At 45.3% G+C, this 25,071-nt stretch overlaps 1 protein-coding gene across 3 annotated transcripts in view; it reads right to left on the bottom strand.

Moving 5' to 3' along the window:
• Positions 1 to 5,351: 5,351 nt before the first annotated feature.
• The window catches only part of SLC45A4 (solute carrier family 45 member 4), an 85,471-nt gene continuing 65,751 nt past the window's right edge, over positions 5,352 to 25,071 (bottom strand). For all 3 annotated transcript variants that reach the window (XM_036398612.2, XM_036398596.2, XM_036398605.2), the window contains exons 3-8: positions 17,428 to 17,616; positions 14,854 to 15,033; positions 13,668 to 14,743; positions 13,468 to 13,567; positions 12,257 to 12,468; positions 5,352 to 11,404 (exon numbers count right to left, since the gene is read on the bottom strand). In XM_036398612.2, coding sequence (XP_036254505.1) covers positions 11,042 to 11,404; positions 12,257 to 12,468; positions 13,468 to 13,567; positions 13,668 to 14,743; positions 14,854 to 15,033; positions 17,428 to 17,616 — 2,120 coding nt within the window. In that variant the 3' untranslated portion in view covers positions 5,352 to 11,041. The remainder of the gene's footprint in view (positions 11,405 to 12,256; positions 12,469 to 13,467; positions 13,568 to 13,667; positions 14,744 to 14,853; positions 15,034 to 17,427; positions 17,617 to 25,071) is intronic.

Genomic DNA, 25,071 nt, shown 5'->3' on the forward strand with positions numbered 1-25,071 from the left:
AGGGCAGTGACTGTCCCTCTGTGCTGGGCACTGGGGAGGCCACACCTTGGGTGTTGTGAGCAGATGTGTGGCCCTGTTGAGATGAGATTAGTGAGAGATGCCTCTGCCTGAACTAAGTTGCCAACAGGACCATCTATCAAAATCAACAACAGAGATTTAGTTCACTGTAAATGTGGGGATGGGAATGAGGAGGGTGAGAAGGTAAGAGGGGGAATGCAGGGTGGTTGGGGTGGGAGAAAGGAGGGGTTGTGCTTGGGAAGTTCTGGGAGGGGGGTGGGGAAGAGTTGGAGTGTTGAGGCATGGGGAAGAGCCGGGCTGGGGTGAGGTGAGGAAGAGATTAAACAAGCAGCAGTGCAAGGGGCTGGGCTCCAGTAGCAACTTGTTGGTCTTCCCTCACCCTGTGTTTCTCTGCACTGGATTCACAGTGGTTCCTCTAGAGGTGAGGATGCCCGAATCGTTCAACCGGAGTTAACACCTTTCTCCAGTTGTTGTTGTTGGTATCCAGGGAGGCACTGTGCTATTTCTCATGTGAAGAGAGAACAGGTTTGCCTTATTTATCTGCAATGCTGAGGCCCAAGGAGCATTTCTCAACTCCTAAGCCTAGCTTGGGGCAGGGTTGGGATGCCCCCTGAAAATGCAGCCCAGGCCTAAATTCAGCTCCTCAGGGATTCTACAAGGCAGTGCTGTCATCCTTCCTCAGCTGGATCTCCCTGACCAGGCTGCCTTGCTGGTGGCTTGGGGTGAAGGCGCTGTGGCCAGCAGCAGGACCTGCCTTTGGCAAGTGCTTGCCTTGGCCACCATCCACCCATCCATCCATGCATCCCGAGTCTTCATCTCCCTGGAGCTGTTCCCTCTGGGACCTGCCGCTGCCCCTGGGAGCTGGGTGTCCCCAGGGGGAGCCCCGGCATCTTTGGCCATCGTCCTGCTGCTGCCCCGGGCTCACTCCTCTGGCTGCCCCCTGAGGCAGCTGAAGGAGAAAAGGCGGCGCAGAGCCCGCCGGGCCCTCTTGGCCATGGAGCGCCATGGCCGTGGGGCCGGGGGCTGCGGGACGGCTGCGCTGCCAGCGGGGCAAGCAGGAACGCTGTGTGCCAGGGGCTGGCCAGGCACCGGGCAAGCTCCTGCCGGCGGCTCATCCCTGCAGGGCTTTTCCTGGGGAGGGGCGGCCTGGGCACAGCCAGCCTCCATGCCTGCTGCCTCGGCCCTGTCAGCACCATTGGCAGGCGAGGGGCAGCCCGCAAACCCCTTTGGCTCTTCGGGCGGTGCCCTGGGGAGAGGCTCGCTGTGCCCCTTGCTGTCGGGATCGCTGTCCAATGTAGAATGTTCTGGCTCTTCGTCATCTCCCGGTGTGAGAGACAACGAGCTCTCTGCCTCGCTGTCCCACTCTCCTGGCCCAGCTCTGCCAAGGAGCTTTCCTCTCTGCTGCTTTTCCAGGAGCTCGTTTAGAAGAGCATCACAGGATGGCTCAGTGTCAGAGGCAGAGTGCAGGTGCACCAAGCGGTCAGGAGGTGCCGTCTCTGTGTTGTTTTCTGTCTCTCCTGCTGAGTCTTTGGTCACTCCCGAAGTGCTGCACAGCCCCTGGGAGCCTGCAGCAAGTCCCGGGCTGACACTTGATGTGTCCCTGAGGACACATCCATCTTTGTCTTGCAGTGGTGGGAGAAACAAGGCACTCTCTGGCTCTCTGTCCCTCTGTCCTTCTGCTTCTGTGTCCAGGAGCTCTTCTTGCTCCCAGTTTTTGGGGAGCTCCTTGACAGGAGCATCACAGGACAGAGAGTCATCAGAGACAGGGCACAGCTCTGCCAACAACTGGTCAAGAGACACAAGCTCTGAGTACTTCGGTGTCTCTCCTGTGGCATCTTTTGTCACACAGGATGTGCTGTGCCTCTCGCAATGGCCTGCAGGTGGCTCCAGGATGGGGCTTGGTGGATCCCTGAGAATGCTCCTGGACGTCATGGGACTTTCTTTGTTGTACAGGGAGGAGAAGGTGGCTCTAAACATCTCTGCATGGACTTTGTCTTCCAACCTGCCCAGCTCCTCCCTCTTTTTATGCAAACGATCCACCAAAGTCGCCTCATCCTTTGGGCACAGCCGCTTGTGCCACGCTCTTTGCTTGGCTGGCCACCAAATTCCCTGTGCCTCCTGGTGGGCATTTACCCACCTGGAGGCTCTCAGGGTGGACCTCTTCCCCCACATATACGGGCCCAGGCCCGTGAACAGTTCCCTACAGGTGTTGTCCCCATGCCCTGCCTGCACCTTGATGAACACATCTGTCTCAGAGTGCCCCAGGTGCTTCCAAGCTGGCCCAAGGCCTTTGTACAGCAGTGGCTGCCCCTGCCAGGGCTGGCCATGGGCATTCGCCTCCTGCTGCTTCCACATCTTCAGGCTGCTGTGCCAGACTCTGGCCAGAATCACCAAGGTGAGCTGCTGTGTCCTGAGAAGCTGCTGCCTCCAGAGAAGCTGCTGCCTCCTCAGAGAGCTGCTCTCCTGGGAGTGGCCACTGCAGGGTATTTATAGCCCCGAGGGCCATGACATGGACCTGCATCACAATGGTCTCTGGGCACGATGTCAGCGCGGGTCACAAAGGCCTGGTGGGCATGGCCGCCCATGGTCCCAGGGCCTGGTGGTTTCCATGCAGAAAAATGGAGGACAGAACAGGTCCCTGGTCACAGAGGCCTTGTTTAGGCCTTTGTCCCTCAATTTGCCTACACTTGTTCTTCTCTCATAGACCTGCAGCTCTCTCCTGTCCCACCTTGTGTGTTCTTCCCCAAACATGCCCAAGGAAGCCCTGTGCTGTGCCAAAGTGTGATTCCCACCCAGCCCCCCACGTGTCCCTGCCCTGATCCCAGGTAGAAAGGTCATCAGAATGGCAAAAACCTGTCTGAATTTCATCTGGCCATTACCTTCAAAGATAACAAAAGGTCTTTGTTAAAAAAGATTAGGAAAACAGAAGCATCAAGGAACATCACCCTTCCTTAATTGATGTGGGGATGAGGGGAATATGGTCACAAGGGACGAGGAAAGGCTCAGGCATGGAATGCCTTCTTTGCCTCAGCCTTCAAGAGTCAGATGGGTTATCCTGAGGACAAGCAGTCCCCTGAGCTGGCACACAGGGGCAGGGAGCAGAGCAGCCCCCCTGCAATCCCAGAGGAAGTCGTCAGTGACCTGTGCAGCCACTTGGACACTGGCAAGTGTGTGAGCCTGGCCCAGAGTCCTCCAGGGATGCTGAGGGAGCCCATGGAAGAGCTCCCTAAGCCACTCTGCCATCCTTCATTGTCATCATTCCCTGCCAGCTGGGGAGGTCCCAGATGCCTGGAGGTGGCAGTGTGACATCCAGGCCCAGAAGGGCCACAGGGAGGCTGTGGGGAACTGCAGGCCTGTCAGCCTGACCTCGGGGCCCAGCAAGGTTCTGGAGCAGATAGATCATGGTGAGGGGCATCACAGGGCCCAGAGAGCGCAGCTGAGGGTTCAGGCCCAGGGAGTTTGGGTTTAGGAAAGGCAGGTCCTGCCTGAGCAACCTGATATCCCTTGGGCCCTGGATGAGCCACCTCAGGCCTGAGGGAAAAGCGGGGCATGGAGTCTCCCTGGACTTGAGCAAAACCTTTGACTCCATCTCCCACAGCAGAGTCCTGGAAAAGCCCAGGCCTTGTGCAGGGGCACTGTTTGCTGGGTTAAGAACTGTCAGGATGGCCGTGTCCAGAGAGTGATGGGGAATGCTGTCACATCCAGTGTTGCCTGGTCACTAGCAGTGTCCCCTGGGCCCAGTTCTGTTCAGTGTCTGTCCTGTGGATGTGGACAAGGCCATAGAGGGTACCCTCAGCAGTAAAATTGTGATGAGACCAAGTTGGGTGGGAGAGTCAATGTGCTGGAGGGTGACAAGGCTCTAGAGGCTGGCTGGGTGCTGTGAGGCCAGTGGGGTGAGGTTCAAGAAGAGCAAGGCCTGGGTCCTGCCCTTGTGTCCCTAGGAGCTCCTGCAGTGACCCAGCCTGGGGCAGATTGGCTGGAAATGTTCCCAGCCGGAAAGGGCCCTGGGCTGCTGCTTGACAGTGTCCAATCTGAGCTGGTGTGTGCCTAAGTGGGCAAGGGGGAGGGTGGCATCCTGAGCTTCTGTGTCAGCACCAGTGTGGCCAGCAGGATCAGGGGGTGACTGTCCCTCCGTGCTGGGCAGTGGGGAGGCCACACCTTGATGGTGTTTCTATTGTTTGAACTGCGGAGGCGTGTCCAGGATAGACTGCGGCACCTGGAAAGCTCTGGAGCATGAGCCTGGTGAGGAGTAGCTGAGGGATCTGTGGGCTCTCAGTCTGGAGGAAAGAGGCTCAGGCAAGACTCTGTCACTCTCTACAACTCCCTGAGAGGAGGCTGTAGCCAGGTGGGCATCAGCCTCCTTCTAAGTCACAAGCATTGAATCACAGAATCAGCTAGGGTTGGAAAAGACCTTGGGATTAATCAAGTCCATCCTATGAACAGGACAAGCTGAAATAGCCTCAATTAGCACCAGGGGAAGTTTAGTTTGAGTATTAGGAAGAATTTCTCCATGGAAAGGGTTGCCAAGCACTGAGAGGGGCTGCCCAGGGAGATGGTGGAGTCACCTTTCCTCAAGTTGTTTAAGGAAAGACTGGATGTGACACTCAGTGCTCTGGTCTACTTAACAAAGGTGGTGATTGGTCATATGCTGGAGTCAGTCTTGGAGGTATTTTCCAGTGTAATTAATTCTGGATGATTCTATGAAAAATGAATCAAGAGCTGCTGATACTTGTTCTGAGGAATTTCCTTTAGGGAGAATCACAGATGAAATCTGTCAAGGAAATTAGAAACCAAATGGGACAAGTGAGCTCTTCACTGCAAGTTTACCCATCAGCTGGTGTTTGTGATCTGGCTCCAGCTTTCCCCTCTTGTTGTCAATGGTCCCAGAGGTTGATGAGTTTGGATGTGAAATGATTTCTTTGGGAGCTGCTTGTGTCTATTAAATCATAGACTCAGAGGTGACTGGGGAGACCCTCAGCTCTTCAGCCCTAGCAATGGCATGAGTGGTGACAGATTCTGTGTGACAGCCACCACCCTTTGTCAGAGCAGAGCCTGGAGCTGGGGACACACACCTGCCCCAGGTATCCCCATTTTGCTCCACCTGTGCTGTCTCCTGGGTTACACCTGAACCCTGCAAGTGTCAGGTGAGCTTAGAACCATCTCTGAATTGCAACACCTGCATTCTTGCCAGGCACTGTTTGGCAGTAGCATTTTTGGAAATACTCACAAAGCTCTGGGGTGCAGGTGAGTGTTACTTGTCTTGCACAGCTCAGGGACCAGGTGTCCCTCTGCTCACCTTCCCTACAAACAGCACAGGGACACGAGCCACCAACTCTTACTGAAATGTTTATTAAGATCGAACTTCGGAACAACAGATTGGAACACAATGTCTCGTGGAGTAGAATATTTCTAAACTGATTTTTTTCTTTTCTATGCATAAATGAAAAAAAAATCAAGATTATACAAAAAAGAACAGAAAGTGCAGAACACAATAAAACAGTTCTCATGCAACATTTTTTTTAACCTTTAAACAGAAAATAAGCTCAACAGTGTAGAAATAAAAATCATACATACATTATGCCATCTACGCACTCAAACATTCATCTGTGACATCACTTTTCTTTATCCCTTTTTCCTCATAAAACAACATTATGTGTTTAACACATGCTTATAAACATTGCTAAACTCAGCAAGAGCTATTATAGTGCCCCAACTTAATAAGTTGATAAAAAAGTAGTTGTCATATGGCCAGTTCACAAAGGAACTAAATATTCTCTTTTTTTCTTTTTTTTTTTTTTTTTAATTTTTTCCCCACTATGAGATGCCTATATGCAGCTTTCTAGTAATACGAGGCATTTAAAATAAGCTGGTCATTTGGCTACTTAAAGGGCTTAGTGTTCATGTTACATCAGGCAAAACAAATTCACATTGGGAACTGCCAATTTGTTGAGAGAAAAGTCTGGATTTTTGGGTAATTTATTACAATTTGGCTGTTGTTAAGGACTGAGTAGGTGCACAGTAAATAAGGTGACATCATTAAGTTTGATTAAATGCTCCCAGAGCTTCACCCCAGACTTCCAAATTTAAGAATAAATGTGCCAGAGCAGGTCAAATTGAACCATGCTCTGCATTTTCCTTAAAATTTTAGCAGGTTGCAAGGGCATCAAAAGCCCTTTAATTACAGCAGATGCTCTCTTTTGGTGGGGGATGTATTTGTCCCTCCTGGGCAGCCCTGGTACTCCCAAGGGTGAGGGAAGCTGAGGTGAAAATTCAGGTGAAGCTGCTTGGGTTGAGGAACCAAACCAAATCGGTTTTCCAGGAGGTAATTTTAATTTAAACAACAGGAAAGCCTGGAACACCTTAATGAGCAGATCACTGGGTGCGAGTGCCATGCCAGGAGAAGGAATTGAGCCTTTTTTTGTTTTCTAAGGTAGTTTCTGAAATGCTGAGCCTCAAATTCAAACCCCAGTTGGTGTTTGAGCTGCTGCAGCTCCTTTGGATGCAACATGACAAAGAGAAAACTTTGGGTAGCTCCACTTTTTCCAAATGACCATTTTGTGACGTGCTTTACAAACGTTCAGCTTTGTCATTTAAGGAAGGAAAACAGCTAAAAGACTCTCTGGAACCATAAAGTTTCTGCAAAGAAAAATAAAATTTGGTATTTCTTTCACACAGTCATCCATAACATTTCTGTGCAATATTTGGTGTCCATTACATTTATTTGGCCTATTCAAAGGAAACGAGGACAAAACAGCTGCAAAGAAAACCAACTTCTCTTTCACCACAGACACTTCAGATGCTGAAGCTGCTACATGTGCTTGGAATATCATGCAGGAGTTCATTTGTTCATTTTAACAGGATACATATTTATAGCTGAGCTTGTCTTGCATTGGACTAGGATGAGGGAAACCTGGAAGAACTCAGTTGAAAACATTGTGGAGTACAGTGACAGCAACACACAACCCCCAAAGGTATTTTGGCCCAAGCAGTGTGTCTGGAAATGTACAAACACAGAGGTACAGACACACACACATCCCTAAAAACCCCCAGATCTCAGCACCTGCCTCCTGTGCTTCCCTCTGCCCAGATGTCCCAGCTCTCCCAGGAACAGTGTGACCCTCTCTGCCTTTACTCATAGATGTGACCCCAACCTGCATGGCTGTGAGATCTGGCAGCCAGGAAAATCCTGCTTTTCATGGTGGATGCTGGAGGAAGCCACGCTCATCCCAGACCAAGGGCAGGGGACATGTTCTTAATGATGCAAACGAGGTTTTAATGAGGTACCTGGCAAAAAGCACCGTGGTTGCTGCTGTCATTCCAAGTGCTGGGGGGTTCAGATGAGGTGGGAGAGGGATGAGAAGGACTCAGTCCTTGCCTATGAGGAAAACCTCACGCAGCCTGTTCCATCCTGGGGTCTGAGTGCCAGCATTGGCATTGATGTGCTGGGAATATTTCAGAGCCTAGAAAAAGGCTCCAAATGAAAGGGGAAAAGGACACTGTGTGTTTCAAGAGCACAAACCTCCACTGGATTTACTGGCCTCCTCCCTCCTGATGATGAACAATCCCTATCTTTCCACAACTACTCACAGCCAGCACCAGCAAAACACCATATTTGTGTTATTAAAAGGCTATTTAGGCAATAAATCTCTATGAAAGTCATCAAACGAGCAAGAAGAGAAACTAAGAAATTATTGCTTCTGGAGTCTGAAATTGCTGTCGACAAACAGCACAGATCTCACTGGACTGGAGTAACCCAACAGGGCCAAAGCCACACTGCACCTTTCTGAGGGGTGAAAGTTAAAGCTCCTCTGCTGTCACATGAAACATCTCGAGATGTGCAGCTGATCGACCCCAGCAGTGCCTTGTGTCACACATCACTGCAGCAGAACATGTTCAAATTGTTTATAGTACTGAACAACACAGAACTGAACCCCTAAACCTTATCCTACTACACTGATGGTCCAATGGGATGACTTCAACTGGACAGGAATACAAACAAAACAAAAGATGTTAATTGTCACCAGGAATAATGAGAAAAGCCACCTAAAACTTTTCTTTCCACAAGATCTGCAACAAACACATAAAACTGTACTACTTTAATTATGGCCAAAAAATATCATTTCTGTATGAAAAGATAAAGTAAGGGACAGATGAAGAAATAAATCATGGCCCACTCTACACTGAGCAGTGCTGGGGCTAAAAGATGACTTTCACATCCAAGGAAAAGCCCTTGGGACACCTCAGCAGGTGAAGCCAGTGTGGGGGTTTCCCAGGCTGGCCCAAGGACAGGAGGAGATGGCTGGGACTCCCCAAGTTAATTCTTTTCTGGCAACACTACAAAAACTTCAGCACATTTACAATGAATAATTATTTCCTTTGCCTTTACCAGGGAGTGAAATCAGCTTCCTGCTGTGGCAGTGTGCGTATTCCTGCGTTATGAGCCCCATAAACAACTCCAAACACAGATTTTAACATCCAGTTCTTAGAAATGAAGCCATGCCAAATGCAGTCTGTGACAAAACTGGCCCTGCCCTGCCTTTGCTTGAAGCCTCTGGGTTTCAAATGAAAGGTCTTTCCTCTGTCCTTGCCCTTCCCTGGCTGAGAGAGCTCCATAAACATGGGTGAGCTCACTCCTAAAATGGTTTCATGTTCCCTCTGTGGGATCTGAAGTCAGAGGGAGCTGCAGCCTCTCCACCCTCTCTGCAGCTACTTGGTCAGTGTGACGGTGCAGTGAAAGAGATCTTGGCTTAGAAAGTGCAGTGTGGAGTAATGGAGATTTGATCCATGCTGGTCCATGGAACCCTTGGGAAAAAGGTAAGGCTGGCACCACTCAGAAGATGCAGGTTTTTAAACTGTTGAAGAACCTTTCCAGCAGTAGAGATTAAAATAAGGAGTACTTGACAGCGGTTATTTAACCAAAAGCAGAATCTTCAAGGAGCTTCAAAACTAAAATATTAAAGCCACTTTAAAATGTGTAACTCAGCATGTAACTTACATAAATGCCAGTTCTAGGGTGAAACACAACACTTGTCTCTCACACATGAACATCACCAGAATATATTAAATGTAACTGAGATGATAAAATTCACGGCAGAATTTCTCACAACTGCTTTCTTCAGTAAGGTCTCACACTCTTCAGTAGTATTGCTCCCCTGGCTGAACACAGTTCACAGTACATGTTCTACAGAAAAAATATTCACCATAGAAAAAGAAAGACTTCCTCGAGACACTTGGAAAAACAAATACAACCTCAAGTCCTGTGTGATTACATGTACTTCAGTGCTCTGTGATGTCACCAGCCTAAAAACATCATCACCCTTGATAGCAAAGGCCATAGGCATTGACTGGAAGCCTTCAGAGAAACCCACAGATGCCACCTACAAACACACCCAAACATCCATTTCTCAAAAACATTGACAATTCAAGTAATTCATTAAAAACTGCTTTTCATATTGAAATATAGCTTCTTTGTCTGAATGCCTGGATTGCAGCATGATTGACACAGGCATTTGCAAGTCTTGGAGGAGGAGGAGTTTGAGGCAGCAGGAATCTCACACCGTGCTGTGTTTGCCTGTCCAGCACACGGATTGAGGCAGCCTGGGGGGCCCAAGCCAAAATGAGTCAACAGCATCACAAACATATCTTACAAATGACAATCGGAAGTTTGTGAAGTACAAGTTTCAAAAGTTGCTTTAAATGGCTGCTGGATAATGATCCAAACCTATTTTAAATCAAGTAGCACAACTCTTTGAACTTCTTTCCAGAAAAGTATCTTTGCACTGCAGCTGTGTCCTGAATCACAGAAGGGGACATGGAGGATGTGCTGACAACATTGGTATGGCAGCTCAGAAGAGCTCTGGCCCACAATTCCTCCAACACAGGGACTGGAACAGCAACATTTGAATTTTAAGGCCTAAAAACTGTTTCTGACACAGATTTTTATACACCCAGACTATGCCATAAAGTGACAGAGGTAGGCCTTGGGTTCTCCTTGTTGTACTGACCCCGTGCCTTTACCTCGGCTGCTGCATTCCCAGCCAGGAGGTTAAAGGATCGTAAAAAGTGCAATTAATCAATGACTTCCTTTCCCTACGGAAGAGAATCCACATGCACCCTTCCACAAAGCTGACCCCAGAGATGCCCTTTCTCCACGGCAGCTTCATCCAGAGATGATCAGGTTTAAATGCTGAGAAAACCCCCGAGTTCACCAGCACGTGAAACTCTCAGCTAAAAATTGTCACAGCGTATTCCAACAACATTCATAAAATGCAGCACTTGTGATAAAGAAACCTGTGAGTGCTGGTCACCTCTCCCAGCTGCTGCTCCTTCCATCTACAGCTGACATCCAGCACCAAGTGTCACCCTCTCCTGAGAAGCAGCAGATTTGGGAGTGGTTGTGAATAGTATGACTAAAAGAATTCACGGCAATTTCTTAGAAACTGCAGTAATTGCTTTTTTTTTTTCCTTGAAAATAATTGCAAATAAAAGGAGTCTGCAGTAATTGCACTAACAAAAACATGAAGTCTAAAATTAACGTAGCTGTCAGACCAGTAATATCATGCTCGTGAAAAAAATCGATTGATGTCTAAGCATAGTGAAATCTGAAATGTTCAGACAAAAAAATGGCAAGAGACTATAGGTCGAGATAGCTTCCATTTTCTGTTAGTTTAAAAACAGCTGAAAACTTAATTTTTCTAACTGCTAATTGTATACACTGTGAGTCTCATGCAGATTAATAAAACTTATTTGAAATCTAAATGTATTCTTAATAAAAAAGTGTTCAGAAATGACATTTCTAAGTTGTAGAGAAAGCAATTAGCATCAGAGCGACCTGCTCAAACCTAGAGGAAGGACTACAGAATTTCATTTACAATTTTGCATGAAACTGCCTTTTCTTCTGCAAATTTTAGCCACAAGTAGTGAAGGTCCTAATTCGCTTTCCTGGAAAAAAAAAAACCACAACAAAAGTTCTTGATCCTGCACCTGCACTCCTTGGAATGTGGGTGAACAAGAGTCAGTGGCCTCACACGGCTGACTCGCCCTCCGGCTCCGCCGCCGCGGCTCCTTTGCGCGTCAGCTTCAGCACCGTCGGCTTCTCCGTGCCTGCGCCGCTGCCTTCGGCTGTCTCTGGAGAACCCAGGCCCTTGGGCTCTTCCTTTGGCTCTTCGTTGACTTCGGGGTAAATCACCAAGAAAGTCGCTGTCAAAAAGCCCAGGAAGGATCCCACAGAAGCCACCATGGGGATGACTCTGACCGTGCCCACCATGTCCACCACGCCGCCGAGCGCGGAGGCCACCAGGATCTGAGAGATGTAAACCTGACACGACAGGATGGCGCAGTCGATGCCAAACCCTCGCTTCGAGTTCCCAGGGCTGTGGTGAATGTACTGCAAGAAGATAAGAAAGGCGGTAGGAGGTAAAACAATGGATGAAAGCAATACTTAAACATCAGAACTTCCCTCAAATTTCTCAGCCCCATGGTCAACTTCACATCATCTTTGTGCAGCACCATGACACAACTCCAGAGCCTCTTTATCTGCTCCTCAACAGCCTCCTCAGGACCCTGCAGTGCAAGGCAGGTATTGACAGGGTCACTTCCAGCCCACATCAGCTCCAAGATTAGGTTTTGTAAAAACAGCTTTACATGAAACATTTGGTACTACATGAAAACATTAATCCTATGATAACAAGGAATCCCCCTCCCAGTCGCAATTCAGGAACTTGTAACAAAAGTTCCTCCTGTAGTTTGTGATCCAAATGGAACAGTGGAATGACACTGTTGGGAAGTAAAATTGCCCTTGTTTCCAGCAGAATTGTTTTGCTTTATGCATCCCCAAAATTACAGCTGCATTTCCAGACTCACTTCAAAATCTAAGACTGTGAAAAACATGAGTAACACTACCATACCACATCAAGGCAGGAGTAACAACTAGATAGATAGTAAATATTCACTCCAATAATGATTTAATTTCTCTTCATCTGCCATATGCCCCCAGATTATTTTACCTCAGCATAGGAAAAAGCAATTGTGACCCCCTCTGAGCCAACTCAGTGTGAAGACTATCTGATTTCAGCACCAGCTCCTGCTATTTACTATCCATTCAAGCTTTGGCACACATCCCAACCAAGCAGGTATCTTCAATAATGGCATTTAACAAACCTATTTTGCCACTGTGATCTTAAGAGAAACATGGATGTTCTGCCTTGATTCACATACATACTCCAAATATTCCACATACCTGTTTTATCTCATGGTATTGTCCCAAAAGCGCGTAGGGGCAGTAGGAGATGCTCATGGAGACAATTCCCATCGTGCTGATCATTATCATGGTGACGTACACGTTGGGGAACATGGCCATCACTGCAGTGCCAAGGGAAAAGCCCAGCGTGCCCAGGATGTAGATCACTTTTATGCTAAGGTCGTAGTTGTCCAAGTATTTCTGCAACAAGGCTGCAGAGATAAAGAATAAAACAGGAATCATAGAATGGTTTGAGTTGGAAGGGGCCTTTAAGACCATCCAGTTGCAACCAACCTTGCCATGGGCAGGGACACCTACTACTATCTCAGGTTGCTCCAAGCCCCATCCAACCTGGCCCAGAACACTTTCAGGGATGGGGCAACCACAGCTTCTCTGGGCAACCTGTGCCAGAACCTCACTACCCTCACAGGGAAGAATTTTTTCCCAGTATCCACTCTAAACCTACTTTTTTTTTTTTTTTGTTTGAAGCCATTTCCCCTTAAATATCAGTTTACTCACTAAAATTTTAGGGGATTGATGTGGTCATGGCAGCCCTATACCCTGTTTAGGAGGTGGATGCTCATATTTGGGCTGTTTGACCAGCACAGCCCAGGCCTCGCTGGGAACAGGATGTGTTCCTGCTTCAGAAAGAGCCCGTCCCCACAGTACTGAGCTGAGCAGACATGCCTGCTGTGTGCTGCAAAAGGCAGAATTTAACTTTGGCAAAAACTCTGAATTTCAGAGTCTATTGCAAGTGCAAATTATCTGCAGAATGACTTTCAGAAATACATATTTATAATTTTGATTTAAAAACAGTCTTTGCAAGAACCCTCTTGCATATGCTTATATCTACCAAGCATGAGTTTAGTTTCCTGAAGGCTTGTTAAATGCCACTGAATATCTTTGATTTCATTTTGTGCTTTATGCCACTTAACCATCTGTTCATATTTCCACCTCTACATTGGGAGGAACTTTTTAATATTGATTCTTAAAGAAGCCCTTCCCCTCATGGCCACAAGAAATGCTTTTCCAAAATATCCTTTACCTTAAACAAGGAGGTGGATACCAACTGAAGCAACACCATTTCAGGAGGGCAAGGAGTTGGATGATCTTTGTGGGTCCCTTTTAACTCAGGATATTCCATGATTCACTTTTACCTTAGAAATACATGCATGAGGTGTATTCCACTGTGTGACTGCACAGTCTCTTACCTGAACAAACAGCAGCAGTAGCAGCGTAAATCACCAGCCCCCAGCATCCCATCTGAACCCCAGCATTGTAGGCATGCAGCTCAGTCGAGTTTGAAGGGGCCTGCAACAGACACAGACACCAAACACCACTTTATTGTACTGAGCACATCTCAGAAACGAGGGACTCTGAGCAGGTCTGCCCATGGGAACGGCTCTCCTACCTTTGGATCGCCCTGGAAGATGACCTGTCCCATGAAATCCGTATAGAACACAGCTTCAGCAATGATGGAAAACCAGGTCAGGAGGTGGCAGACGCACAGCCTCAGCAGCTCCTTGGGCATCTTCAGCATGGAGAGCCACAAGAGCCTGACGGTGGTTTCGGTCTCGCCCTCTTCGCTCTCCGTGTCCCCGCTGGAGTTGGTGGTGCCGCTCTGGTTGCGGTGCCGGCAGCGCTGCCGCTGCCGTTTCTGCATGTCATAGATGTCGTTCATGCTGCGCGAGGATTTGATGAGCACGATGGCGTTGGCGCGGCGGAAGCGGTACCGGTGGGAGCCGATCTTGCCGTAGTACGAGAAGGTGTAGGACGGCTGCCGGTAGAACATGTGCCGGCGCCGCCGCATGGAGTTGGAAGTGCTGGATTGCTTCATGCCTATTCTGGCGTGGCCGTTGAGGAACTCCTTTGGTAGGGAGCCGTTGATGTTTGGGACTTTATCTTCATTTAAACGATTATCAAGCAACATTTCCTCCTCCTTCTCGTTCTCCCTGAGGAAAGCAGACAGGTGGTTGAGCTTGGACTTCATGATCTCCTGGCTCGTGTTGTGGGGAGTGTTTGGATATGAAGCATCCTGAAAAATGGAGGGTTCAATGTCATGCAGGAAAAGCAGCTCCGATTCAATTTCCAATGTGGCATCAGGCATGTGCAGAACTGAGTCACTCTTGCTTCTCACAATGTTCACCTCAAGGAACTCCATATTGAGGTCGTGCTCTGACTGAACCTCATCATGGAACATGGAAGCTCCATAGGGCTCTTCCTCACTAATTACATTCAGCCGATTCAGTGGGGGGAGACTGCCACTGAATTTGGCACTGGAAAGTGTGTCTCCTTCATCATCAATCCTGTCCTGCTGAGGGTTATATTGCTCTTCTTCAATGCTGAAAAGGTGGAGAGCAACGGAGACAGAGAAAATAATGGCTGCAAAGAAAAAAAGGACTTGCTCTTGAGATTTAAAAATGCTACCCAAGAAGGTCTGTGTCCAGTCCAGCCCTCCTAACATATAACCAATTGCTCCTCCAAGACCTGTAGAACAGAAAAAAGTGAGAAGTGAGTTCAGGAATGATCAATTCAGCCATGACCTGGTCTTCAGGAAGACTGAACAGCTGCCAAAAACATCTCAGCTAACTCCATACCAGCTGAAAATGCATGGATGTTCAGGGCCATGTCTTGTTCTTCACTGTCCACCACATCCAACAAGTAGGCCCGAATTGGCCCTTCGGTTGCATCGGCGCAGAAGTCCAACACCACCACCCCAAGCACAGTGAGAACGATTCCAATGGGCTGCTTGTCCGGGACATCACCAATAGCCAGACCTAGGGAGAAATGGGAGAGCTGTCTGAGCATCTCACTTAAAAAGGGCAAACTCCTAAGAACAAGCTTAACACCTTAAGAGAGAGGTGGCCAACATGTTCACTGCAAAAACTTCTTTATGGAGCAAAATGGCAATTTCAGCTCTTTGGCACAGAATCATGGAAGGCCTGGGACACAGACGGGTTTTATGTTCTTAAGACTGACATTTATCAAAATGTTATTTTATAAAGCATCTCTTAAACATCTGGGAGCACTGAATATTATTTCATATTCATCCCATGTATTTTCCTTTGGGTGCTGAAGGCTATTTTTATAAAAGACAGCCATGGTGGGAGAGGGGAGCATCCAAAATGACATATTTCACCTGTCAGACACATGCACAGGTAACTGCACTGCTGGCAGCATTCCTCACACAATGCTTAATGTCACACCAGGGTAAAGTGAAATTTAACCCCTTCATTGCTCTCTTTGCTTTTCTTAAACACTCCTATTTTCTAGATTGCTTTTTATAAGCAAAACTTTTAAGGATGAAGCAACACGGATGTATTTTGCATTGCAAAAAGCATCAGTCAGCTTCTGTTGACAGCATAAGATGAAATGCTTTTTGTCTACAGAGTAGAAAGGCAGCATTAGTGCAGAGCTGGATAATTTGTCATGAGATGAACCAGTGACAAAAGCACGAATTACTTGAATCACAGAGATTTAGAAGTTACACATGTGAGGCTGATAAAACCATTAGTGTAACTGATTAAAATGTCTGTGGAAGGAGATGAACTGGCTAAGCCACCAAAAATCATCTAAATCTCAAGCGCTGATTCCTGCATATTGAATCCTCATTTATACCAAGCTCTTTGAAGGCTAAAGAAATTTATAAATGTTCCACATTCAGCTGAACCCTACAGCAGAAAACACCAACACTGCTGTAGATATGCTGGAAATCTGAACAGGGCAGGAGAGAAGAGGAGTTGGGTAAGGTGTTCTCCTGGGACATGGCTGTATCATGATTGGGATTAGCCAACCTCTGTGCTTTTGGTTCCTCTCCCTATGACTTCTACTGCCAGAGGCCACATTATGAAAGAGGGTCTGATACAGTCTTTGCAGCATCTCCTGTTGTCCCAAATTGCAATTAGGATTGCAAGTAACTGGAGACTGAGGATAGGCAAGCAAAGCAGAAAAGTTGTCAATATTTTGTGCTGATTTATTAAAAGGCTTCAAAATAAGCCTATAAACAGAGCCTGAGGTTTACCTGACAGTAACAATGGCTCCTGATCTAAACTACTGTGTGGAACTGAGAGCTCTTATCACTTAAAATCTTGTAAGGGGCTTGCAGCCTAACATCCTGCAAACATCTGAAGGAAGAGGAATAAATCTTGGAGACACAACAACTAAATATAATTGATGACAACTAAATACAATTGATATCAAACCGTACAGTCAACCCAGGACCATGCCATATGGTAACAATTCAAATAAATAATATTTATTGTTGGGATAAATTAAAAAAGCATAAACTGAATGTCATCTATTTGAATAATTTGTCCACTGCAGTTTGCAAAGAATTGAAGCCAATCATATGGCATTCCAGTCTGGCTTTAACAGGCTAAGCCAAGGTAACATTCCACTCATTTCCCTCAATTAGTAGACCTGTTTCACAATAGAGCTGCATCTAACCCCAAAAAAAGAGAGCCAAGAGGATGTTATTAGGTGCTAAGTTCCTTTTGTTTGCATCAGTCCAATCATTTTGTAAACATTTTCCGAAAAGTACTTGCTGTCACCTCTCCTACAATAAATTTACAAAGAGATTGTAGATTAAATTCGTAGTAAACTATGTTCAAGGGAAACTATTTTTACCAGCTTTGATGGGGGCTCAGGAAAAATTATTTTCCCACATAGTTTTTGATAAACAAATATTAACTGTGTTCTGGACTTTTTCAATACTGGGTCTAAGAAAAGCACAAGAAAAAGTGAAAAGATAATTTTTGAAATAATGCTGGAAACAGGATGTGTTGCCAGATATGCATTAAAGGGAAAATGGATCACAACAGGAAACATTTCCCTGTGAACAGGTTGCTACAATTTTCCCATGTCAAGGATCGACCAAATTCGTCTCAGCGACTGCAAACATTATTCTGGCAACCATTGTATTAATAACATTGTTATTAATACCAGTTACAGCTAGGATTGCACAATGCTCAGCACAGTGCTGTAACTCTGAGTTCAAATAATAACAGGCAAGATGGACAGAGCTCAAGTGCAGGGTTGTGGAGATTTCTAATGATTTTAAGGTTAAATATGAGGTAAACCAACTGCAGAACATTATCATTACTTCCTGCACTACAATCTCAAAGCAGGTACATTAGCAGGGGATGCACGTAGGGCATTTCCTTGTTATTTACCTATCACAGAGCCATTAAGGAAAAGTGCAACTCCAAAGAGGACACCAATGCAGAGAGCAAGGATGAAAGGCCGCCGGCGGCCCCAGCTCAGCGTGCAGCGGTCACTGGCCGAACCTATGAGTGGAGTGAAGATCAAGCCCAGGATTGGGCTGAGGAACCAAGTGAGGCTGTAGTATTGTTCAGGAAGACCTAAAACAAAACAAAAATGATGGAAAGGTCATGTGGTACACACCAAACATCTCACTCTATACACTGAGTTTTGTTACAGCATTGAAAAGGGTAAATTGATTTACAGTGAATTCTCTCCCAACTTAAAAAGTCATTTAAGATCCTTCAGTGATGGTTAAAAAACAGCTAAGGAAAGCACAGATTGTTTGCCTTTCAAATACCTGGGCAATAAGAAAGTAACAATTGGAGTATTTCTGCTACTGAGTCCTCTATTGATTTGTATATTGTTTATTGGAAAATAAAACCAAAGATTTTGGGGAAGCTGCCTGGCTGCCATATACACAGATCCCCTGCTCAACAAAGCCTTTAAGATTCAAAAATGAACATTATTAGTGGTGCTGCTTTCATCTAAGACCAGCCCCACAAAAGGGTTATTAAAGATTTATGGACTGAGAATGAAGGACAGAATTTGAATGTCTTATGAAACGTCCCATTTCTAAGCACAAAAATGTTTACTTACAAAAATGAAAGATAGACAATAAAAACAACAATTAGCAATTATTCAGCAACTTAGATAAATCCAAGGTTTCCTTGTCCCCACTGTCTTTGCTTTCTTTAAGAACAGAGGTGACTATTCATAGGATCAGATGGAAAAAAGTTAAAATCTACTACATAGCACTTACTAGAAAGCAACAACTTGCTAGAATTAATAATTTCTGGAGAAGAAAGAGTTCCCAAGCCCTGCTCTGCACATCCCCAGCACGGAGCAGTGGCCTGCAGATGGCAGACTGGCCACAGCAGCAGCCATGCTGGCTCCTCTGGGACCTTCCTCCCGCTCGTTTATCAGCACAGGGCAGGTAACACTCCAGCACGGTTCTTAGAATAACGTTAAAAACAAAACAATCTATTTCTTGCAGTCCAACTGATGCCAAGACAGAAAAACTCAGTGTCTTTATCCCAGGAAGGAAAACCATTTATTATCCAAACCCATATTTGGTGAGTGCAAGCAGCATTTGACCTTTGCTGGCGAGATCAACCTGTACCTTGTGCTCCCTGTTCAGCACATTGAGGCATCCATTACCAAGCAGGATTATACCAATCCCTGCCCAAAATAACCTCTGATGCAAATTTGGAAGTCTAATCTGCTGCTGTTTAAAAGTAGCACCAAATCTTGACTAGCAACACTGACTTCTTCCACGAGACAGATCAGATTTTCCCAAGAGTGTTGTACACTCTGTGGTGATACAGAGATTATATCATGGAAAACAAGATATTTCTTGGCATAAATAATCAATTTCATCATCAGGATTCAAAATCCAGGTCTGAGGCCAAGGTCTGTGTGATTTGACTCAACTTTGGCTAATGAACAAGCTAACAGTGACAGCTGCCCTATGAGTCCAGAGTTATTGGAAGGGACCTGCTCCTGCTGGAAGTTCCCAACCTGTGTTTGCCATGAACCTTGTGCCCCAGGGAGGGGCATCGTGGTTCAGCCACCTTTCCTTGTTACAGGCAGCTGCAGGCCTGCACTGAGGCCAATATTCCCTATCAGTACTTACCATGGAACTGTTGATTCCTTTTGCACAGGATTTAGATCTTTAGGAAAGGGCTGTGTTTGTACAGGTGGCACCGTGTTCACATCATGATTCAAATCACTATCTCCTGCTTAGCTTTTCCTGCTGTTTGGTGATGTCTTGGCTGACATGGAAGTATTAGCTGAGACATAACTCTGTGTGTGTTTGCATATTAGACCTAAAGCTCTTGTTCAAGAAGCCACAGTGCCTGCAGACTGCAGTATTTATTTGCACCATCCAGCTTCTCTTCGTGAACACTATCTTCATCAAAGATGCAAGTCAGGAAGCCAGCAATTCAAGCAGAAGTGCAAGGAAAACTTCCATCCCCCCCCTTCCATCCCTTTAACTTCACCAGGTTCAACAGCTTCCCAAGCACACAAGCAGGTTCAGGCACCTCATGTTTAACTAGCACCTCACCTGCTCCAAGATGTTGACACCAGTGCCTGAACTGGTTTAACGATGGGGAAGAGGAAACATTTAGTTCAAGGCAAGTAAAACTAAAGGCTGGGCATGATTCATTTAGGGTGAATGATTTTTCTGCAGGACACAGAAGAAATGGCAACATGTAAACACTCATCCCATTTAGCCTGCACAGAGCCATCCTGGGAGCAGTGGTTCAGCACCCAAGGTTGCTACTGTGTGAGGCCAAGTCCCTGCAGAGCCTGTTTCAAACACAGTGAGAAGCTGCAGCTTAACCAATGTCATGGATCTTTATTGCAGTGATCACCAACATCTGGAATAACCTGATGGTGTTTCACTGCACAAGGGCTGTGTGTTGAAAGCAGACATTTCTTTTCTGAATTATGTTGTGACTTGTGAGTTATGAGCTGGGACGTCTCAATCGAGCTCATCCATCAGTAAACACTTGTGAGACGCTGGGATGGTTTGCAGTAAATCACACAGAGACTTTAAATAAACACAGGGGTGAAGCTGGCAAGAGCTCTGTCATCAGCCTAACAAGCCTCATCACATCTTATGTGAATAAACAATCAAATAGACATATTTAAGTAAAATGGACACAAGGATTCTCTTTAATAATCCATTGAGACAAACAATTTGTTTTAATGGAGACTGTGAGCAGAAACAACAAGGAAACACTGGTAGATCAGAGACAAGCAAAAGAAGTGCAAATCAGGGACACCAGGGGTTGGCACAGCTCACTGTCCCTCTGTCCTTGAGGCCACCACCTTGTCTGCAGTCTGCAATGACACTTCTCTGTGGTGTGTTAACAAAAAAAACAGTTCTGGAAACTCACAAACCATTTGAAATGATGATTTGAAATTACTTTGGCAAAGAACTAAAAACTGTTTACAAATATTTCTCCTTCAAGTGTAAAACCTGCACATTTCTGAACTGGACGGATAGGTATTTTTTATGCTTTAGAGCCACAGCTAACTGTCATAAAAATGTCCTAAAATTATTTTAAAAACATTCAGTACTTGACTTCAAGTACTTTCAAGATCAACTTTGCATGTAATAGCTCAAAATCAGATTAAGGTCTGGTTTGATTTTACAGGTCAGTAAAAAGGAAGAAAAAAGGTTTTTTACCTAACCTTTGATGCATGACTAAAACTAATGAGTTTTATCTTTCCATGTGTGAGTCAGAGGAGAGAGACTGAAATGCTTTCTTGGGAAGAATTTATTTTTACTTATTGCAAAGGGTGATCTTCCTAACATCTAAGTATTATAAATAAAAGCCTAAATCTAAATATTTACAGTGAAAATGGCTTACTTTGCAGAAGACATGAATCTCAATGATTTCAGAACAGAGCCATGGATGTAGCTTTTATGGAAGGGTAAAAAGGACACTTGAAACCCCAAGAACATTATGTTTCAAGATTCTTTTTTAGAAAAACCACTTTGATTTTTTTTTTTTTATTGAACTACTCATTAGCGGCCAAAATATCTATCTTTAGAAAAAAAGGCCACGATAAAAATCTATACAAGAATTAACAGCCCCATGCCAAGAAAAATGGAAGAATTTCTAAAAAGCTTTGAGTGCTCCCCCAAGTAAACAGGAAAGGGATAACTTTCAAGTGAAACACGAGCCATTCCCATAGATTGGGTAATGGCAGGAATCACTGACATGAGCACAACCTGCTTTCTCTCTTGCTGGAGAAGCCATGCCATGGGACTGCTTCCATAAGCTAAATGGCAGGGCCCTGATAAATTGCATTCCAAGAGTAAGCCAGCAGTTTATAAAGTCATCATGTATGTTTTACATACAGTTATGCAGAATTCCAAACTGTTACCATTTATTAAGTGATGTGTATGGCTTTACTGTAAGTATGTAAACTGTGAGTTTGTCATATCAGAATGTAGTTGGTTACTCAAGTGGAAAACAACTGAGTGGGGTAAGACAAGACTCCTGGTGGGAAGCAGGCACACATGAAAACTAAAAGCAGTACAGGAAAAAATTAATCTGCTGTTGGGAGAATTCCCTTCGCAACCTGAGAGACTCCTCAGCTGAGCAATGCACAGGCAGACAGAGCAATCATTGTATCAGTGGGCAGGAAAGTGAATTATCCAGAGTTTCCCTTTGTGTTTGCTTTCTAGATGTGAAAGTTGAGATGTGTAATTGATAAACTCAGTCTGCCCAGTGAACCAAAACTCTGAAGAGCTCTAGCGCCCAGAAGTGTCTTCTTTCTCTGTACAGATTTAGGTGTCACCTCTGATGTCTGTGCTCAGCATTGTTGCTGGGAAATCAGACTTTTGTAAAGCTCACAGCCATGTTCTACCAGGAGTTTTCCAGGAAAGAGCCTTCTGAGGCACTGAGCACGACCTCCACTGTCCCATGAAGTGAGACTTCAAAAGGGACCTCGCAGATGCTTTTCCTAAAATTCACCCTTCATGCTGGCAGAGTCTGCAGGACCTTCATCATTTCAACAGTAGCTTGCTTTAGTGCTAGACATTTTTATATAAATGAGGACATTCCAGACAGACAAGGAGAACTCCAACCCCAAAATACTATTCTTCCCTTAAAAGAGGCTGTTCTGGTTTTAGTATCTTGAATGTCTGCATACATGATATGCATATTTAGGTTGGCTTGTGTGATTTGGCAGGAGAAGAAAAAAAAAGTCTGAAAATTGAAATACTTCAAGAAATTGTGTGTGTATATGTATGTGTTTGTGTGTGTCTGTGTTAAAACAACAGAAACCACCCTAAGTCTTCCAGAAGTTTTCTGCCTCACAAGAATGAGCTCCAAATATGAAACTTTATAGAAGTTCTGTCTGCAAGGGCGTTAGAAAGTTGAGGAAGGTAATTGCATATCCTAATGGTTCCTTTTTCTGTATATGCATGCTGCTAAACGTACAGAATGTCACCATTTTATGCAATATTTTAAAATGGGAAGACAGTTCAGAAGGCAGCTGAGGCAGGAAAGAAAACAATAAGCAGAAATGTAGAGACAGAGGGAATGTTTTGACACCAAGAAGTTCCTTCTGACGCCCCCATTCAGTGGCAAGGACTCAGCTGGGGGGTGTATTTTAAATAAACTTGGCTTTGGTTACGTGCTGGGCCAGCAGCCCTACAGCATCCAGTCTCTGATGTGCACAACAGATGCACAGATGCTGGCTTGGACTGGATTTCAAGGCAGCACAGCCATGAGATTGTCATCCATTTGACAGCCTGTCCACAACCTCATGCAGCCAGAAGTGAAATGTCCCAACTGCTGAGAGCTGCTGTGTCCCCACAGAACAGGCCACAGCTCAGCTGGGACTGATTTTGTAAGGCCAAGAGTGGTTTCATGCAGCACATGCCTTTACCAAAGGCTGCTCAGACAGACATGCAGACTCAAAGGCCAAAGCAGCTGCATCCCATTACCAATTTAATGCTGTTCCTTTATTTTGTCTGTAACTTTCCACCTCCACACTTGCCTTGCCAGGTAGCAGCTCTTAGAGCAAACTGCCATCCACCAACTTGGAAAAGCAGCCTGGTGGCCTCACGGGGGAGGAATAATAACTGGAGGATTATTATTTAGCCTTTTACTGACAGCTAATCTGAGGAAACACCGAGGAGGGAAAAAACATATTGGATAAACAAGGTTAGTATTTGTGGCTGAATGTGAACTGAATGTGGAGCAGGTCACAAGGCAGACTCAGAAGTCTCATACAAATCAGTGAGAAAAAGAGCAAAACACAACAACAGCTTCTGTTAGGAGTGATGACTGCCACTGAGACCCTTGTAATATGGCATTTCCCAGCCAGCTACAAACAAACAGGACACTGGCTTCTAGTAAATAAGGGTTTGTTTTTTCCCAGACAAAAAAAGTGCCCAACAATAGTGGGACCAGCACTGCTCACGGTTCACAGGAAATGCTCACTGTGTCACCATCAGTCTAAGGGCTGCGTGAGGTCACGAGTTACATGGAAGAAAGATTAAGTCCCATGCAGCAGTTTCTATTCAAAATCTCTTTTTGATAAGTTCTATTGGGGGAAAAATAGTTCTTTATAAGCTTAACAATAAGATCTGATATGGGAATAGGATGCTATGGTCCTATTTTCATTTGTTAGAAATCATCACCTAGAGACTTGTTTATACACTTTAAATAAACACCATACAAATTTCTGAATGAACACAAGAAGCTGTCGTGCCCTGCAAATGCTTTCTATTCCACAATTTCATCCTTGTATAAAATACTGCATGCTGCTAAAAATATTTCACATTGATCTGTTTAAAACTACATTGCTTATACAATCTGCTTTGTTTAGACTATTTTAAGGAGTGCACCAAGCAGAACCAATCCTTGTCAAAAAACTGTGGAAAAGTTCAAACTCTGCTATCTGTTTTTCATCTTATACATCAAAATTATAGGAACCACTGCAAACTGAAGCAGTTTAGCTTCGGGGGATCTATATGAGGAGTAGGGGTTTCAGAACAATTTCATAAATTCAGCTAAATATGCATTCCCTTATATTTAAAATGAAAATATAGACTTATCACACATTTGTGTCTCCCAGAGAAACTGCAAACAAGCTGCAATGCCTGTTCTGACAACATGAAACTGACCATATATTCTTTGCTTCTTGCTATCTCCCTTCAGATTTTAGGAGTTTAATGGCTTAAGAGTGGGACACTGAGCTGCCAGAGAAACCATACCTGAGACAACATATGTTGAACCAATGCACTGCAATAGGCCTGACTGGTGGTCTCAGCACTACTGAGGTACAGTCAGCACTTGTACATAGAGTTTTTTGCACCCATGAGAAACCACATTCTAACTTCTGGATTGAAACAGGAACTCTGACCAACAGAGAAGGGCTAAAAAAAAAAGCACAGAAAGCACAGTAATTGGTCCTGGTGCCCATTACTATGATCTGAGCAGCGAGAGTACAAGCTTTTAAGAAGGAAATAATTTAAAGTACTTCTTGAAATCAGAGTCTGGCAGCACATGAGATGAGACAGACTCTAATTTGCCCTAATGTGACAGTATCTTACAGCTGCTGGAGTGAGAAGAAATGAAGCTTATACAGGATTTGATTTTTAGACTAAAAATTTGCTTTTCATTCAATGACTCCTGCCCAGCCTGCATAAGGCACTTGCTCAAGCCAAGTGCTTGTTCAGAATCTGCTTGGAAGAAGCAGCAAACAGCACAACACTGGTGAAAAACTGACCAATACTTGTGATCATGGGGCTCAGTTCAGTTGCAAGAGAGCAGGTGGAAGAACTCAGAACAAAACTGTGAGGTTTTTCACTGTTGCTTTGCTTCCTACATTAAAATGATTGCCCAGCACGCTGTCAGGCATCTTGATTCGCTCAGTGTCTCAGGAACAACCTACTGCATAAACAGCATCTCAAAACTGTGCCTTCAGTCTTCCCACTGGTAAAATTTACATCCTGAAATTCCTCTTGTGCCTGTGGAATCAGAGCTCTTGTGCTTAGCCTGCAACATTCAGGAGCTGTCAGC

This window comes from Molothrus ater, chromosome 1 (genome assembly GCF_012460135.2).
Source record: "Molothrus ater isolate BHLD 08-10-18 breed brown headed cowbird chromosome 1, BPBGC_Mater_1.1, whole genome shotgun sequence".
In the NCBI taxonomy this organism is placed as follows: domain Eukaryota; kingdom Metazoa; phylum Chordata; class Aves; order Passeriformes; family Icteridae; genus Molothrus; species Molothrus ater.